Here is a 19,554-nt window from a genome sequence, read left to right on the forward strand (position 1 = left end):
AAGCCATGTAGTTTCGAATAGCCTGGTAACGAACATTTCAGCATCAGAGCTTCACAAGCGATGTAGTTTCGAATAGCCTGGTAACGAACATTTCAGTATCAGAGCTTCACAAGCCATGTAGCTTTCGAATAGCCTGGTAACGAACATTTCAGTATCAGAGCTTCACAAGCCATGTAGTTTCGAATAGCCCTGGTAACGAACATTTCAGTATCAGAGCTTCACAAGCCATGTAGTTTCGAATAGCCTGGTAACGAACATTTCAGCATCAGAGCTCACAAGCGATGTAGTTTCGAATACCCTGGTAACGAACATTTCAGTATCAGAGCTTCACAAGCGATGTAGTTTCGAATAGCCTGGTAACGAACATTTCAGTATCAGAGCTCACAAGCGATGTAGTTTCGAATAGCCTGGTAACGAACATTTCAGTATCAGAGCTTCACAAGCCATGTAGTTTCGAATAGCCTGGTAACGAACATTTCAGTATCAGAGCTTCACAAGCGATGTAGTTTCGAATAGCCTGGTAACGAACATTTCAGTATCAGAGCTTCACAAGCGATGTAGTTTCGAATAGCCTGGTAACGAACATTTCAGTATCAGAGCTTCACAAGCGATGTAGTTTCGAATAGCCTGGTAACGAACATTTCAGTATCAGAGCTTCACAAGCCATGTAGTTTCGAATAGCCTGGTAACGAACATTTCAGTATCAGAGCTTCACAAGCGATGTAGTTTCGAATAGCCTGGTAACGAACATTTCAGTATCAGAGCTTCACAAGCGATGTAGTTTCGAATAGCCTGGTAACGAACATTTCAGTATCAGAGCTTCACAAGCGATGTAGTTTCGAATACCCTGGTAACGAACATTACAGTAACGGAGATTACATAATCTGGCAAATCAAGCAGTAAGTTACCATTAACCACACATAAGCTTTGAATATTTGTTTTTCTTTTCCGATCTGGCATACTTCATGTTCTAAATCATCATCATTTTAAAAACATGTCGCCAGTTCCAGTTCAACAGTACTTCTCAGGAGCGGTCTCCGAACAACTCGAGAATGTAAAGTTAGAAACTGTATGTTTTCTTAAAAAGGTATGTCTTCAGTTTAGATTTGAAAATCTTCAGGTTGTTAATTGTCCTTAACTCAAGTGGAAGTTGATTCCAGAGAATGGGTCCTGCCACCTGAAATGATCGATCCCCAAACCTGGTACACGGAGACTAAGATGTTCAGATCGGAGACTTCGGTTGTGCTGATATCTGGTGACCAGGTCAGGTAGATACTTTGGAGCTGGGTTATTGAGACACTTGAAAAAACAATGTTGAGTTTGTGTTGGATTCTGTCTGATAAGGGAAGCCAGTGTAATCTCTGCCAAACAGGAGTTATGTGAAAGAATTTCTGTGATCTGGAGACAAGTCTAGCAGCAAAATTCTGTACGCGTTAGAGTTGTTATCAATGCTTGATTGCCCGTTAGTAGCTGACAATTTGCGCAAATGCGCTAGTGGATGACAGGCGACAAGTTGACTGAAGGACAGATACAACTGTGTGTCATCAGCGTAAAGGTGGAAGGAAAGACTGTAACTGGCTATGTCTACGGGCAGGTGTAAACTGTGAATAACAGGGGGCCTAAAACAGATCCTTGCGGAACTCCACAGGCAAGCTCCTTGGAGTCACATCATGCATACAGTTCTTCAGGAGCCATGTTGGCATCACGTTAAGTTGACAGGATTTGTAGGGAGACTGCTGTATGAATCTTTGCACTTCTTGTTCGATGGTGGGACGAAAAGAATTCAAACTACATTTACTGTCATTGACGATTTGTAGTGGACTACAATCGTGATAAAATGCATTTTGATTCGACAAAGTTTATGGTATATTGATAATCTTATCAATGAAGTAGTCAGAGAAAAAGGTGGATAGTGCAGCCCCGGAAACAGAGAATGGTAACAGTGTCTTGTTCTGTCTGAACAGGAGCTTATTGGTGACAGCTTAAACCTCTCTTTTTTCTCCCTTGACATTGTGCAGCATGTCCTTAAAGTAGCCACGTTTTGTGGTCTCCGCCAGTGCACTGACATGATTTCTCTGGGTGCGATGTCGGTCCTCATGAATAGAAAGGCCACAGGACCGCATCTGCTTCTCAAGGCAGCATCGCCTGCGTTTTGCTTGACGGATTTCAGTGAGCCTCTGCATGAACTGTAATTGTACAACGTTCCTCTGGTGCATGTGTATCTGCAATACTTGTTGTGTTGCCATCGTATATATCATAAGCATGTTAGCATATCATAAATGTAACTTAAACTATTTGAAAACGAGCACAATTCCCTACTTTAGAAGTGGAAACGTTCATTTTACTCCTATTTCTACGCATGGAATATTTTGTATGTACTGAGATGTGTTATGCAGTGAAATATTCTTAGCTCCAAATAATGGCAAATACCATTAATGTAAACACAAAGTGTATTCATTCAAAGTGAATGAGTAAGATTATGCTTCGTTTTCTACACATGTACATGTCAAGCTGAAAATTAGTCACGGATATTTCCTCAAAACTGGCGACATGGCATGAGACCAAATTCGTTTATCTAAAAAGAATGCATTGACTTAACAACTGGCAGAAAATGAGACCTTTGACCAATATCAATTTCCTAATGTACTCACATCCAGGTATTTGTATACCAAACTGCATGACGTTAAGATGCAAAGTAAGGTAATTAAATTGACCGATTACCTTAGCTGTAACAAATATACATTTGGGGTTATTGGACTGTTGGATGTTGGCCATGTTGGTACCATTATCCGACGATAGTGATGTGCAATAACATTTGCTAAATAAGTTTAAGGGAAGCATGGCGGTGACAGCATTTGTTCCCCGTTATTGAGAATGAGTGTTAAGTATTTGCCATATGTCAGCAACACGACATGCCATATCACCCCAGAAGGCCTGATGTCAGCAGCACGACATGCCATATCACCCCAGAAGGCCTGATGTCAGCAGCACGACATGCCATATCACCCCAGAAGGCCTGATGTCAGCAAAACGACATGCCATATCACCCCCAGAAGGCCTGATGTCAACAGCACGACATGCCATATCACCCCCAGAAGGCCTGATGTCAGCAGCACGACATGCCATATCACCCCCAGAAGGCCTGATGTCAGCAGCACGACATGCCATATCACCCCAGAAGGCCTGATGTCAGCAGCACGACATGCCATATCACCCCAGAAGGCCTGATGTCAGCAGCACGACATGCCATATCACCCCCAGAAGGCCTGATGTCAGCAACACGACATGCCATATCACCCCCAGAAGGCCTGATGTCAGCAACACGACATGCCATATCACCCCCAGAAGGCCTGATGTCAGCAACACGACATGCCATATCACCCCCAGAAGGCCTGATGTCAGCAACACGACATGCCATATCACCCCCAGAAGGCCTGATGTCAGCAACACGACATGCCATATCACCCCAGAAGGCCTGATGTCAGCAACACGACACGCCATATCACCCCAGAAGGCCTGATGTCAGCAGCACGATATGCCATATCACCCCCAGAAGGCCTGATGTCAGCAGCACGACATGCCATATCACCCCAGAAGGCCTGATGTCAGCAGCACGACATGCCATATTACCCCAGAAAGCCTGATGTCAGCAACATGACATGCCATATCACCCCCAGAAGGCCTGATGTCAGCAACACGACATGCCATATCATCCCCAGAAAGCCTGATGTCAGCAACATGACATGCCATATCACACCCAGAAGGCCTGATGTCAGCAGCACGACATGCCATATCACCCTAGAAGCCTGATGTCAGCAACACGACATGCCATATCACCCCCAGAAGGCCTGATGTCAGCAACACGACATGCCATATCACCCCCAGAAGGCCTGATGTCAGCAGCACGACACGCCATATCACCCCCAGAAGGCCTGATGTCAGCAGCACGACATGCCATATCACCCCCAGAAGGCCTGATGTCAGCAACACACGAGACCGTGGCTAAACACTCATCACATCACACTTGTGATAGTACACAAGTCATAGTCATACTACACAAGGCCACTGCTCTCTACACTTGTACTTGTTTGTTATCTCGCAATCTGTTCGGTATTTTCAGAATGTGTTCTGAAGGCGGTTTGTAGGTCAGCAAGTGTCCTTGAAACCACAACTGTTAGCTTTCGGCTCAGCACGCCTTTCCCACGTGCTGACTCGTATATAAGCATGTATATTAGTTTAGAATACGCACACCTGAGACACTTCTGACCATGACAGACCTGCGTCCCCTCCTCGTCTTGGTATATGTATTGACCGCCTGTCATGGCGACTTCCCCTTCAGAAACACCAGTCTGTCCTGGGACGAGCGTGTGGAGGACCTTGTTGGTCGCCTCACCGTCGAGGAGATCATGTACCAGATGACGAAAGGAGGCACTAGTCCGGGCAATGGCCCCACCCCTCCCATAGCTAGACTTGGCATAGGACCCTACTCCTGGAACACGGAGTGTCTGAGGGGAGACGTTGAGGCAGGGAATGCTACTTCCTTCCCTCAGTCTCTGGGTTTAGCGGCCGCCTGGGAGTGAGTAGTCGGATATGGGTTGTGATGTAGATTGATTGGATGATCGTTTGGTTTATATTGCAATATTGGTTATTTTTGCCTCTTCCAAGACACAAACCAGTGGACAATTGATCTTTGTCACTGTTATCAACTTTGTGAAGTTAACAGATTCTTTGTGTGAATGGATATGCCACAAGATAACCGAGGCTGGTATGTATGGCTTTATGCGGGTATGGATGGAGGAACGCATTTGCCAGTTGGATAGACCACACCTAAATATACAATCTGAGATCTCACGTATCTTACACATATGTGGACACATTAAGTCTGAAATACATACAAGTTGTCTTGGGTTGCAGCCCTGAGGTTGTGTTCAAAGTGGCAGAGGCGACGAGTGAAGAAGTTCGAGGAAAGTACAATGACTTCGTGAAGAACAAGCAGTACGGCACCCACAAGGGCATCAGCTGCTTCAGCCCCGTCATCAACATCATGCGCGACCCCAGGTGGGGCAGGAACGAGGTAGGTGTACTTAAATGATAGATGGTCCTACCCACCATGTTTGTTGTATACATCCTTAGGACGAGATATAGAATGTTTAGTGATCGCAAGTGAAGCAGGCACACATTATCATGAAATCATATAAGGAATCATAAAAGGATCGCTCACTAAGTAGATACATTTTACACGGAAAGATTTCAGTTGGTCACTAAGTAGGTCAGTGTTGTACAAAGCGTTCAGTTGGTCACCAAGCAGGTCAGTGTTGTACAAAGCGTTCAGTTGGTCACTAAGTAGGTCAGTGTTGTACAAAGCGTTCAGTTGGTCACTAAGTAGGTCAGTGTTGTACAAAGCGTTCAGTTGGTCACTAAGTAGGTCAGTGTTGTACAAAGCGTTCAGTTGGTCACTAAGTAGGTCAGTGTTGTACAAAGCGTTCAGTTGGTCACTAAGTAGGTCAGTGTTGTACAAAGCGTTCAGTTGGTCACTAAGTAGGTCAGTGTTGTATAAAGCGTTCATTGGTCACTACAAAGTCACTAAAAGTACAAAGCGTTCAGTTGGTCACCAAGCAGGTCAGTGTTGTATAAAGCGTTCAGTTTTGTCACTAAGTAGGTCAGTGTTGTACAAAGCGTTCAGTTTGTCACTAAGTAGGTCAGTGTTGTATAAAGCGTTCAATTGGTCACTTAGTAGGTCAGTCAGTTGGTCACCGAGTAGGTCAGTGTTGTACAAAGCGTTCAGTTGGTCACTAAGTAGGTCAGTGTTGTACAAAGCGTTCAGTTGGTCACTAAGTAGGTCAGTGTTGTACAAAGCGTTCAGTTGGTCACTAAGTAGGTCAGTGTTGTACAAAGGTTCAGTTGGTCACTAAATAGGTCAGTGTTGTACAAAGCGTTCAGTTGGTCACTAAATAGGTCAGTGTTGTACAAAGAGTTCAGTTAGGTGGGCAAGGTACACCGGACGTCACCTACTCTCACCTACTGTCAGTTGTACAAAATATATCTGGGTCGGTAGGTCTAAGTTAATGTCAGTTGTGCAAAAGACATCTGTGTCTGTAGGTCTAAGTTGATGTCAGTTGTACAAAAAGACATCTGTGTCGGTAGGTCTAAGTTGATGTCAGTTGTACAAAAGACATCTGTGTCTGTTGTCTAAGTTAATGTCAGTTGTGCAAAAGACATCTGTGTCGGTAGGTCTAAGTTAATGTCAGTTGTGCAAAGACATCTGTGTCTGTAGGTCTAAGTTAATGTCAGTTGTGCAAAAGACATCTTTGTCGGTAGAGTCTAAGTTGATGTCAGTTGTACAAAAGACATCTGTCTCTGTGAGGTCTAAGTTGATGTCAGTTGTACAAAAGACATCTTTGTCAGTAGGTCTAAGTTAATGTCAGTTGTACAAAAACATCTGTGTCTGTAGGTCTAAGTTGATGTTAGTTGTACAAAAAAATCTGTGTCGGTAGGTCTAAGTTGATGTCAGTTGTACAAAAGACATCTGTGTCTGTAGGTCTAAGTTAATGTCAGTTGTACAAAGATATCAGTGTCTGTTGTCTAAGTTAATGTCAGTTGTACAAAAAGACATCTGTGTCTGTAAGCGTCTAAGTTGATGTCAGTTGTACAAAAAGACATCTGTGTCGGTAGGTCTAAGTTGATGTCAGTTTTACAAAAAGATATCAGTGTCTGTTGTCTAAGTTAATGTCAGTTGTACAAAAGACATCTGTGTCCGTCAGGTCTAAGTTGATGTCAGTTGTACAAAAGACATCTGTGTCGAGTAGGTCTAAGTTAATGTCAGTTGTACAAAAACATCTGTGTCTGTAGGTCTAAGTTAATGTCAATTGTACAAAAGACATCTGTGTCAGTAGGTCTAAGTTGATGTCAGTTGTACAAAAGACATCTGTGTCTGTAGGTCTCAGTTAATGTCAGTTGTACAAAAGATATCAGTGTCTGTTGTCTAAGTTAATGTCAGTTGTACAAAAGACATCTGTGTCTGTAGGTTTAAGTTGATGTCAGTTGTACAAAAGACACCTGGGTCCAGGTCCAAATGCATATCACTCATACCGATGTCATATCTCATTGTGCCCAAATGCATGTAACTTTTGCCAATATCGTATCTCATTGTGCCAAAATGCATATCACTTATAACGATGACATATCTCATTGCGCCCAAATGCATATCACTTATACCGATTTCGTATCTCATTGTGCCAAAATGCATATGACTTACACAGATGTCATATCTCATTGCGCCCAAATGCATATCACTTATACCGATTTCATATCTCATTGTGCCCAAATGTACATCACTTAAACCGATGTCATATCTCATTGTGCCCAAATGCATATCATATCTCATTGTGCCCAAATGCATATCACTTAAACCGATGTCATGTGTCCCTGTCCAAATACGTGTTAAGTGTGCCGTAGTTACGTTATAAAATACATGTCAGTTATGCCGCCGTAGTTACGTTATAAAATTCATGTCAGCTATGCCGTAGTTACGTTATAAAATACATGTCAGCTATGCCGTAGTCATGTTTCTGTATCGCCAGGAAACGTATGGAGAAGATCCCTACCTGACTGGTCAGTACGCTGCCCACTTCGTGTGGGGTCTTCAGGGAGACCATCCCCGCTATGTCCGAGCGAACGCTGGGTGTAAACATTTCGACGTGTACGCCGGCCCAGAGGACATCCCCGTCAGCAGGATGTCCTTCAATGCCAACGTAAGTAAACCACGTGTCATCAACAGTAATTCACGTGTCAATCACCAGTAAATCACGTGTCATCACCAGTAAACCACGTGTCATCACCAATAAACCACGTGTCTGTATCACTGAAGCACGTGGTTTCACCACTAGACTATGTGCCTGCATCCATGTATAATAGGTCTGCTGCAGTAAATCCCCTGACTGTATTTATTAACCGGACGTCTCTACCTACAAATCTCAATCAGATCTCCACATGCCTTATCCGAAATACATTTTCTGTTTTCCTTGGTGTTTCGGTTGTGAGAAGTCGGGTATTTAAGGCAAAAACATGTCTAGAGTGCCCCATTAACTCTCCTTAGGTCACAGAAAGAGATTGGCGGACAACCTTCCTGCCCGCCTTCAGAACATGCGTCAAAGCAGGAACATACAATATTATGTGCAGTTATAACAGGTATGTGTTGTCAGAACATGTGTCAAAGCAGGAACGTACAATATTATGTGCAGTTATAACAGGTATGTGTTGTCAGAACATGTGTCAAAGCAGGAACATACAATATTATGTGCAGTTATAACAGGTATGTGTTGTCAGAACATGCGTCAAAGCAGGAACATACAATATTATGTGCAGTTATAACAGGTATGTGTTGTCAGAACATGCGTCAAAGCAGGAACATACAATATTATGTGCAGTTATAACAGGTATGTGTTGTCAGAACATGCGTCAAAGCAGGAACATACAATATTATGTGCAGTTATAACAGGTATGTGTTGTCAAGACATGCGTCAAACAGAAACATACAATATTATGTGCAGTTATAACAGGTATGTGTTGTCAGAACATGCGTCAAAGCAGGAACATACAATATTATGTGCAGTTATAACAGGTATGTGTTGTCAGAACATGCGTCAAAGCAGGAACATACAATATTATGTGCAGTTATAACAGGTATGTGTTGTCAGAACATGCGTCAAAGCAGGAACATACAATATTATGTGCAGTTATAACAGGTATGTGTTGTCAGAACATGCGTCAAAGCAGGAACATACAATATTATGTGCAGTTATAACAGGTATGTGTTGTCAGAACATGCGTCAAAGCAGGAACATACAATATTATGTGCAGTTATAACAGGTATGTGTTGTCAGAACATGTGTCAAAGCAGGAACATACAATATTATGTGCAGTTATAACAGGTATGTGTTGTCAGAACATGCGTCAAAGCAGGAACATACAATATTATGTGCAGTTATAACAGGTATGTGTTGTCAGAACATGCGTCAATGCAGAAACATACAATATTATGTGCAGTTATAACAGGTATGTGTTGTCAAGACATGTGTCAAAGCAGAAACATACAATATTATGTGCAGTTATAACAGGTATGTGTTGTCAGAACATGTGTCAAAGCAGGAACATACAATATTATGTGCAGTTATAACAGGTATGTGTTGTGAGAACATGCGTCAATGCAGGAATATACAATATTATGTGCAGTTATAACAGGTATGTGTTGTCAAGACATGTGCCAAAGCAGAAACATACAATATTATGTGCAGTTATAACAGGTATGTGTTGTCAGAACATGTGTCAAAGCAGGAACATACAATATTATGTGCAGTTATAACAGGTATGTGTTGTCAGAACATGCGTCAAAGCAGGAACATACAATATTATGTGCAGTTATAACAGGTATGTGTTGTCAGAACATGTGTCAAAGCAGAAACATACAATATTATGTGCAGTTATAACAGGTATGTGTTGTCAGAACATGTGTCAAAGCAGGAACATACAATATTATGTGCAGTTATAACAGGTATGTGTTGTCAGAACATGCGTCAAAGCAGGAACATACAATATTATGTGCAGTTATAACAGGTATGTGTTGTCAAGACATGTGTCAAAGCAGGAACGTACAATATTATGTGCAGTTATAACAGGTATGTGTTGTCAGAACATGCATCAAAGCAGGAACATACAATATTATGTGCAGTTATAACAGGTATGTGTTGTCAGAACATGTGTCAAAGCAGGAACATACAATATTATGTGCAGTTATAACAGGTATGTGTTGTCAGAACATGTGTCAAAGCAGGAACATACAATATTATGTGCAGTTATAACAGGTATGTGTTGTCAAAACATGTGTCAAAGCAGGAACATACAATATTATGTGCAGTTATAACAGGTATGTGTTGTCAAAACATGTGTCAAAGCAGAAACATACAACACCCAATCTAGTTGTGACGGGTAAGTGTTGTAAAGACATGCGTCAAAGCAGGAACATACAACACCCAATCTAGTTGTGACAGGTAAGTGTTGTAAAGACATGCTGCAAAGCAGAAACATACAATATTATGTCTAGTTATAACAGGTATGTGTTGTCAGAACATGCGTCAAAGCAGGAACATACAATATTATGTGCAGTTATAACAGGTATGTGTTGTCAGAACATGCGTCAAAGCAGGAACATACAATATTATGTGCAGTTATAACAGGTATGTGTTGTCAGAACATGTGTCAAAGCAGGAACATACAATATTATGTGCAGTTATAACAGGTATGTGTTGTCAGAACATGTGTCAAAGCAGGAACATACAATATTATGTGCAGTTATAACAGGTATGTGTTGTCAGAACATGTGTCAAAGCAGGAACATACAATATTATGTGCAGTTATAACAGGTATGTGTTGTCAGAACATGCGTCAAAGTAGGAACATACAATATTATGTGCAGTTATAACAGGTATGTGTTGTCAAAACATGTGTCAAAGCAGAAACATACAACACCCAATCTAGTTGTGACGGGTAAGTGTTGTAAAGACATGCGTCAAAGCAGGAACATACAACACCCAATCTAGTTGTGACAGGTAAGTGTTGTAAAGACATGCGTCAAAGCAGTAACATACAACACCCAATCTAGTTGTGACAGGTAAGTGTTGTAAAGACATGCGTCAAAGCAGGAACATACAATATTATGTGCAGTTATAACAGGTATGTGTTGTCAGAACATGCGTCAAAGCAGGAACATACAATATTATGTGCAGTTATAACAGGTATGTGTTGTCAGAACATGTGTCAAAGCAGGAACATACAATATTATGTGCAGTTATAACAGGTATGTGTTGTCAGAACATGTGTCAAAGCAGGAACATACAATATTATGTGCAGTTATAACAGGTATGTGTTGTCAAAACATGTGTCAAAGCAGAAACATACAACACCCAATCTAGTTGTGACAGGTAAGTTTTTGTTACTATGTTCCACACTTCCATCTCATCATTTATTATTAAAATGTTAAGCTTCTGTTTCCTCTGTCCCCTTTGTCCCTCTGTCCCTCTATTCCTTCTTGTTCCTCTGTCCATTCTGTGCCTCTGTGCCCTCTGTCCCCTCTGTTCCTCTGTCCCCTCTGTCCATTCTATTCCTCTGTGCCCTCTGCCCCTTCTGTTCCTCTGTCTCCTCTGTCCTTTCTGTTCCTTTGTTCCCTCTAATCCTTCTGTTCCTCTGTCTCCTCTGTCTTTTCTGTTCCTCTGTCACCTCTGTCTTTTCTCTTCCTCTGTTACCCCTGTCTCTTCTGTTCCTCTGTCACCTCTGTCTTTTCTCTTCCTCTGTTACCCCTGTCTCTTCTGTTCCTCTGTCACCTCTGTCTTTTCTCTTCCTCTGTTACCCCTGTCTCTTCTGTTCCTCTGTCACCTCTGTCTTTTCTCTTCCTCTGTTACCCCTGTCTCTTCTGTTCCTCTGTCACCTCTGTCTTTTCTCTTCCTCTGTTACCCCTGTCTCTTCTGTTCCTCTGTCACCTCTGTCTTTTCTCTTCCTCTGTTACCCCTGTCTCTTCTGTTCCTCTGTCACCTCTGTCTTTTCTCTTCCTCTGTTACCCCTGTCTCTTCTGTTCCCCTGTCACCTCTGTCTTTTCTCTACCTCTGTTACCCCTGCCTCTTCTGTTCCTCTGTCAGCTCTCCTTTTCTCTTCCTCTCTCCCCTCTTTCCCTTCTGTTCCTGTCCCATCTATTTCTTCTTTTCATATGTCCACTCTGTCCCTTCTGTTCCCCTGTCCCGTCTGTTCCTCTGTCCTTTCTGTTCACCTGTTACTTCTGTTAATCTGTCACCACTGTCCCTTCTGTGCCTCGGTCCCGTCTGTTCCTCTGTTTCTACTATTCATTGTCGTCTGCTAATATTACTCATCGTTCCTCTGGTCGTAATTCAAGCATTAATGGTGTACCTGCTTGCGCCAACAAACGGCTGTTGACGGACATCCTTAGAGGAGAATGGGGTTTCCAGGGCTACGTCGTGAGCGATCAAGGGGCAATAGAAAACATCATCGGCTCCCACCACTACTTCAACAACACTGTAGACACTGTGGCAGCCTGCGTCAATGCTGGATGTAACCTCGAACTCACCAGCAGAGCCGACGCAGTGTATCTGTCCATGAGTGAGTAACTACATCTCTAAAACACAACCTACCCATGTTAGTGTAATAAACACAACCCACCCATGTTAGTGTAATGTTAGTGTAACTGCTTCTCTAAAACACAACCCACCCATGTTAGTGTAACTACGTCTCTAAAACACAACCTTTTCATGTAGTTTAAGTACTTCTCTAAAACACAACTCATTCATTTAGGACTAACTACATCTCTAAAACATCGCTATTGACCAGACAGTGGAATGTTTTTGTTTGTCCTGAAAGTAAATTCTTCGTTATCCAGACTGTGTTCGGACAGTAGAGTTCATCTTTGTCGGGTCATATGTACAGACAGTTTTTTTACTGATTGTGAAGTGCTTGTAAGGCAGACAGTGGCTTGTATGCTGTCGACAGGGCGGTTGAAGCTCAAATCCGCCATTTTGCTTTTATGACGTCATCACACCAGTGTGTGACCTTTTTATGACCTAATCGATTTGGACAGTGAGTTTTGAACCCTTAAGCCCCACCCCCTTTGGGAAGAGTTCCCTTCCTGCCCAGGTGTGTGTCACCTTCAGGTTGACCTTAGTGGTCTGTGATTATTATTCAATTATTTTATGAGTGGTATGAGTGTGATTTGCTGACTTGAGTGTTCACACAGCAAAATCTTTTAGTGAATTTTGTAGAACTAATATTACACTATGAATATTAGGTGAATTTAGATGCTATTTATTAGGTCAAAAGCCAGTCTTGTTCGAAATATCAGAGCGCATTTTTGGTTAATCAAAGGGCGAGGTATCACTAGGCATTTTAAAATAGATTATGCTGTCATCAGATTTCATTCTTAACCACTCGCTATTTGGTACAAGGAACAACTCAGAAGTTCTGAGTATTTATTTTCCATATATGTGAACAATAAACGATTGTAGCTGCTAGCAAATAAAATTCATGCGCCAAACGTTAATTTAGTGCGTGAGTGTGGCGCAGCCTATATACAGGTTCCACTACACTAATGCAGAATCGCTTACTCACTGAGCCGGGCCTTAACTGAAGAGACAGAGCAGAGACATGTGACAGCTGTGATTGGATGAAATAGTGTAAGATATTTATGTTTTTTTAAAGCACCTCCATCCAGTCATTAAAACTGACCACAATTTTAAGTATTTAGTGCTGTCAAGAAATCGTGTTTTATTGTAGTTTAAAGGCCAGACTGTACCCATGTGTACATGGAATGGCTGTTGATAGCCTGGATAATTTTTAACGTGAATGGGGCGCAGCCTAGAATGAATGTATACTCCGGGGTCAGCTTCCGTCATTAAGTGTCTGACCAGATACGGGAAGTAGTAAGCAGTTGAGGACTGGTGGTCACTGAATATCTCAAGTAGGGTGAAGAGTCAAGTGGTTGTACAAGTAGCTATACAGTGACAAATGTCAAATTACGTGATCAACTCTTCTTTTATTTCATACTGGTGTCACGTGACTGATAATAGTATGTTCTGTATAAACAGGTGGAGACCCCCCTTGAATTGGGCGTATCAAGGTATTCACTGGATTCAGTGAAATAGTGTTGTTTATCAGCAATAGAATAAAGAATTGTACAGTTGTCTACTGTCAGTCAGCAAACGGATATACATCAAGAAACAAGAGAGATATGCACATTTTGTTGTTTATTAGCTCCGTTTCTATCAGCAGACATTAGGATAGGAACACTCCTAAAATATACTTAACATCTTTCGTGAATTGTCTCATTGCCCCTCCTCATTGCCCTGTCCTTTGTATCACTCAATCAAGTCTTCCACCCAAGATTTAGATTTGTACAGTTTTGAAAACATGTCATGATACAGATAAGTAATAAATCGTGCATATGTCTCTTTAAAAGTGATCCAGATTAATGTCTTCATTTTGGATTCTATCATGTCTTCATTTAAACCTCTTTTCATGTACAGCTGTCGTTTCTCATCCAAAAAGTCTTTATTAAGCTCATGCGTAAGTGAATACATTTGTCTTATACCTTGCTCTTCGAGATCAGCCATCTTATTTTTCCTGTTAGTTTGTGTGACATCACTTAACGATTCATCAAAATCATCATTATCATCATTTTCCATTTCAGGACATTGTTTATCGTGTAAATGTCTTTGTAAGTTGTGGTTATTGCTGAACACTTGTCCACAATAATCGCAATCTGGCAAAGGACGTGGTGTCTTCACAGAAAAGAAGTTGTCGTCGTCTTCCTCTCACTTCCTCTTGAAGCCCACTTGGGATATCCCAGGTTGACCCACTTTAGACTTTTCGGGACACCAGTTTCTTCTGTGTTGATGCAAATCATGCACGTCTTAAAACATGAGTCCACAGTCGTCACAAGATGGTAGTTTTTCTTCACATGTCTGCTCACACTGAAAGTCTAACTCGGACTAAATGGAGAGGTGTTTGTGGTTTTAGATCTACCAACAAGTATACATAAGGTTTCTATGTATTGTCCGACTTTATTGTTCAAACACAAATCACCCCACCCTACCCCCCAACACTTACACACCCCTATATGCAACAATTGTCTTGATTGTGGAGTGCATGAAGTACAGACAGCAGAGAGGAGAGGAGTTCTTGTTTTCCTCTCAGGGAGATGAGTGCATGTTGTCCAGAAAGCACAATGCTTGTTGTCCAGAAAGTAGTGTGTTTGTTGTCCCGACAGGAAAGTGTTTGTTATCCAGACTGGAAAGTGCTTGCTGTCAAGACTGGAAAATGCTTGTTGTCCAGACTGGAAAGTGCCTATTGTCCAGACTGGAAAGAGTTAGGTTGTACAGTGAGGAAAGTGCGTGTTGTCCAAACTGGAAAAGGGTTTGTTGTCCAGGCTGGAAAGTGCTTGTTCTCCAGACTTGATACACGCTTTTGTCCACACTTGAAAGTGTTTTTTTCTCAATACTGGAAAGTGCTTGTCTAGACAGCAGTGTGTTTCTTGTCCAGATTGAAAAATGCTTGTTGTCAACACTTGAAAGTGTGTTTTCTTCTCCAGACAGGAATGGCTTGTTGTTCAGACAGGAAAGTGTTTGTTGTCCAAACTTAAAAGTGCTTGTTGTCCAGACAGGAGTGTGCTTGTTGTCCAGACAGGGAAGTGTTTGTTCTCCAGAGAGGGAAGTGCTTATTTTCAGTGGATGCCATTAAGCAGGGAAAGCTGACAGAAGAGCTAGTGAGGGAAAGAGTAAAGAAACTGTTCTACACCAGGATGAGACTTGGAGAGTTTGACCCTCCTTCCATGAACCCCTATTCTACATATGACCTCTCGTATGTGGAGACCAAGGCGCACAGAGACCTCGCCGTGTGGGCTGCAACAAGAACATTTGTCCTCCTGAAGAATGATGGAAACTTTCTTCCTCTCAAGCAGACGTTCGGAACCGTTGGGGTAAGTATTAACCTTCATCGTACTTGGGGTTTTTCTTTGATAGTTCTTTAAAGCTTTCTAATCAAAACAAAAAATAAAACCGTGATTAACTATATACCATACATCTCCAGGTTGTTGGTACAATCACTAACTATATACTATACATCTCCAGGTTGTTGGTACAGTCACTAACTATATACTATACATCTCCAGGTTGTTGGTACAATCACTAACTATATACTATACATCTCCAGGTTGCTGGTACAATCACTAACTATATACTATACATCTTCACTAACTATATACTATACATCTCCAGGTTGCTGGTACAATCACTAACTATATACTATACATCTCCAGGTTGTTGGCACAGTCACTAACTATATACCATACATCTCCAGGTTGTTGGTACAATCACTAACTATATACTATACATCTCCAGGTTGCTGGTACAATCACTAACTATATACCATACATCTCCAGGTTGTTGGTACAGTCACTAACTATATACTATACATCCCCAGGTTGTTGGTACAGTCACTAACTATATACTATACATCTCCAGGTTGTTGGTACAGTCACTAACTATATACTATACATCCCCAGGTTGTTGGTACAATCACTAACTATATACTATACATCTCCAGGTTGCTGGTACAGTCACTAACTATATACTATACATCCTCAGGTTGTTGGTACAGTCACTAACTATATACTATACATCTCCAGGTTGTTGGTACAATCACTAACTATATACTATACATCTCCAGGTTGCTGGTACAATCACTAACTATATACTATACATCTCCAGGTTGTTGGTACAATCACTAACTATATACTATACATCTCCAGGTTGCTGGTACAGTCACTAACTATATACTATACATCCCCAGGTTGTTGGTACAGTCACTAACTATATACCATACATCTCCAGGTTGTTGGTACAATCACTAACTATATACCATACATCTCCAGGTTGTTGGTACAGTCACTAACTATATACCATACATCTCTCCAGGTTGTTGGTACAATCACTAACTATATACTATACATCCCCAGGTTGTTGGTACAGTCACTAACTATATACCATACATCTCCAGGTTGTTGGTACAGTCACTAACTATATACTATACATCTCCAGGTTATTTGGCACAGTCACTAACTATATATACCATACATCTCCAGGTTGTTGGTACAGTCACTAACTATATACTTTACATCTCCAGGTATTTGGCACAGTCACTAACTATATACCATACATCTCCAGGTTGTTGGTACAGTCACTAACTATATACTTTACATCTCCAGGTATTTGGTACAATCACTAACTATATACTATACATCCTCAGGTTGTTGGTACAGTCACTTACTATATACTATACATCTCCAGGTTGTTGGCACAGTCACTAACTATATACTATACATCCCCAGGTTGTTGGTACAATCACTAACTATGTACTATACATCTCCAGGTTGTTGGCACAGTCACTAACTATATACTATACATCCCCAGGTTGCTGGTACAGTCACTTACTATATACTATACATCTCCAGGTTGTTGGCACAGTCACTAACTATATACTATACATCCCCAGGTTGTTGGTACAATCACTAACTATATACTATACATCTCCAGGTTGTTGGTACAGTCACTAACTATATACTATACATCTCCAGGTTGTTGGTACAGTCACTAACTATATACTATACATCTCCAGGTTGTTGGTACAGTCACTAACTATATACTATACATCTCCAGGTTGTTGGTACAGTCACTAACTATATACTATACATCTCCAGGTTGTTGGCACAGTCACTAACTATATACCTATACATCTCCAGGTTGTTGGTACAGTCACTAACTATATACTTTACATCTCCAGGTTTTGGTACAGTCACTAACTATATACTATACATCTCCAGGTTGTTGGTACAGTCACTAACTATATACTATACATCTCCAGGTTGTTGGTACAATCACTAACTATATACTATACATCTCCAGGTTGCTGGTACAGTCACTAACTATATACTATACATCCCCAGGTTGTTGGCACAGTCACTAACTATATACTATACATCTCCAGGTTGCTGGTACAGTCACTAACTATATACTTTACATCCTCCAGGTTGTTGGTACAGTCACTAACTATATACTATACATCTCCAGGTTGTTGGTACAATCACTAACTATATACTATACATCTCCAGGTTGTTGGTACAATCACTAACTATATACTATACATCTCCAGGTTGTTGGTACAGTCACTAACTATATACTATACATCTCCAGGTTGTTGGTACAGTCACTAACTATATACTATACATCCCCAGGTTGTTGGTACAGTCACTAACTATATACTATACATCTCCAGGTTGTTGGTACAGTCACTAACTATATACTATACATCTCCAGGTTGTTGGTACAGTCACTAACTATATACTATACATCTCCAGGTTGTTGGTACAGTCACTAACTATATACTATACACCAGGTTGTTGGTATCACTAACTATATACTATACATCTCCAGGTTGTTGGTTACAGTCACTAACTATATACCATACATCTCCAGGTTGTTGGCACAGTCACTAACTATATACATACATCTCCAGGTTGTTGGTACAGTCACTAACTATATACTATACATCTCCAGGTTGTTGGTACAGTCACTAACTATATACTATACATCTCCAGGTTGTTGGTACAGTCACTAACTATATACTATACATCTCCAGGTTGTTGGTACAGTCACTAACTATATACTATACATCTCCAGGTTGCTGGTACAGTCACTAACTATATACTATACATCTCCAGGTTGTTGGTACAGTCACTAACTATATACCATACATCTCCAGGTTGTTGGTACAGTCACTAACTATATACTATACATCTCCAGGTTGTTGGTACAATCACTAACTATATACTATACATCTCCAGGTTGTTGGTACAGTCACTAACTATATACTATACATCTCCAGGTTGTTGGCACAGTCACTAACTATATACTATACATCTCCAGGTTGTTGGTACAGTCACTAACTATATACTATACATCTCCAGGTTGTTGGTACAGTCACTAACTATATACTATACATCTCCAGGTTGTTGGCACAGTCACTAACTATATACCATACATCTCCAGGTTGTTGGTACAGTCACTAACTATATACTATACATCCCAGGTTGTTGGTACAGTCACTAACTATATACTATACATCTCCAGGTTGTTGGTACAGTCACTAACTATATACTATACATCTCCAGGTTGCTGGTACAATCACTAACTATATACCATACATCTCCAGGTTGTTGGTACAATCACTAACTATATACTATACATCTCCAGGTTGCTGGTACAGTCACTAACTATATACTATACATCCCCAGGTTGTTGGTACAGTCACTAACTATATACCATACATCTCCAGGTTGCTGGTACAGTCACTAACTATATACTTTACATCTCCAGGTATTTGGCACAGTCACTAACTATATACCATACATCTCCAGGTTGTTGGTACAGTCACTAACTATATACTTTACATCTCCAGGTATTTGGCACAGTCACTAACTATATACCATACATCTCCAGGTTGTTGGTACAGTCACTAACTATATACTTTACATCTCCAGGTATTTGGTACAATCACTAACTATATACTATACATCCTCAGGTTGTTGGTACAGTCACTTACTATATACTATACATCTCCAGGTTGTTGGCACAGTCACTAACTATATACTATACATCCCCAGGTTGCTGGTACAATCACTAACTATGTACTATACATCTCCAGGTTGTTGGCACAGTTACTAACTATATACTATACATCCCCAGGTTGCTGGTACAGTCACTTACTATATACTATACATCTCCAGGTTGTTGGTACAGTCACTAACTATATACTATACATCTCCAGGTTGTTGGTACAATCACTAACTATATACTATACATCTCCAGGTTGTTGGTACAGTCACTAACTATATACTATACATCTTCCTCAGGTTGTTGGTAACAGTCACTAACTATATACTATACA

At 41.0% G+C, this 19,554-nt stretch overlaps 1 protein-coding gene across 1 annotated transcript; it reads left to right on the plus strand.

The window, feature by feature from the left end:
- Positions 1 to 4,268: 4,268 nt before the first annotated feature.
- LOC124263510 (probable beta-D-xylosidase 7) lies at positions 4,269 to 15,529 on the plus strand (the record flags this gene model as incomplete). Its single annotated transcript, XM_046698170.1, has 5 exons — positions 4,269 to 4,576; positions 4,915 to 5,074; positions 7,581 to 7,751; positions 12,012 to 12,162; positions 15,234 to 15,529. Coding segments are annotated over exons 1-5 (1,086 nt in total), but the record flags the coding sequence as incomplete, so codon positions are not given.
- Positions 15,530 to 19,554: the final 4,025 nt, after the last annotated feature.

Source organism: Haliotis rubra, unplaced genomic scaffold (assembly GCF_003918875.1).
Source record: "Haliotis rubra isolate DU_JTF1 unplaced genomic scaffold, ASM391887v1 Scf887, whole genome shotgun sequence".
Lineage (NCBI taxonomy): Eukaryota > Metazoa > Mollusca > Gastropoda > Lepetellida > Haliotidae > Haliotis > Haliotis rubra.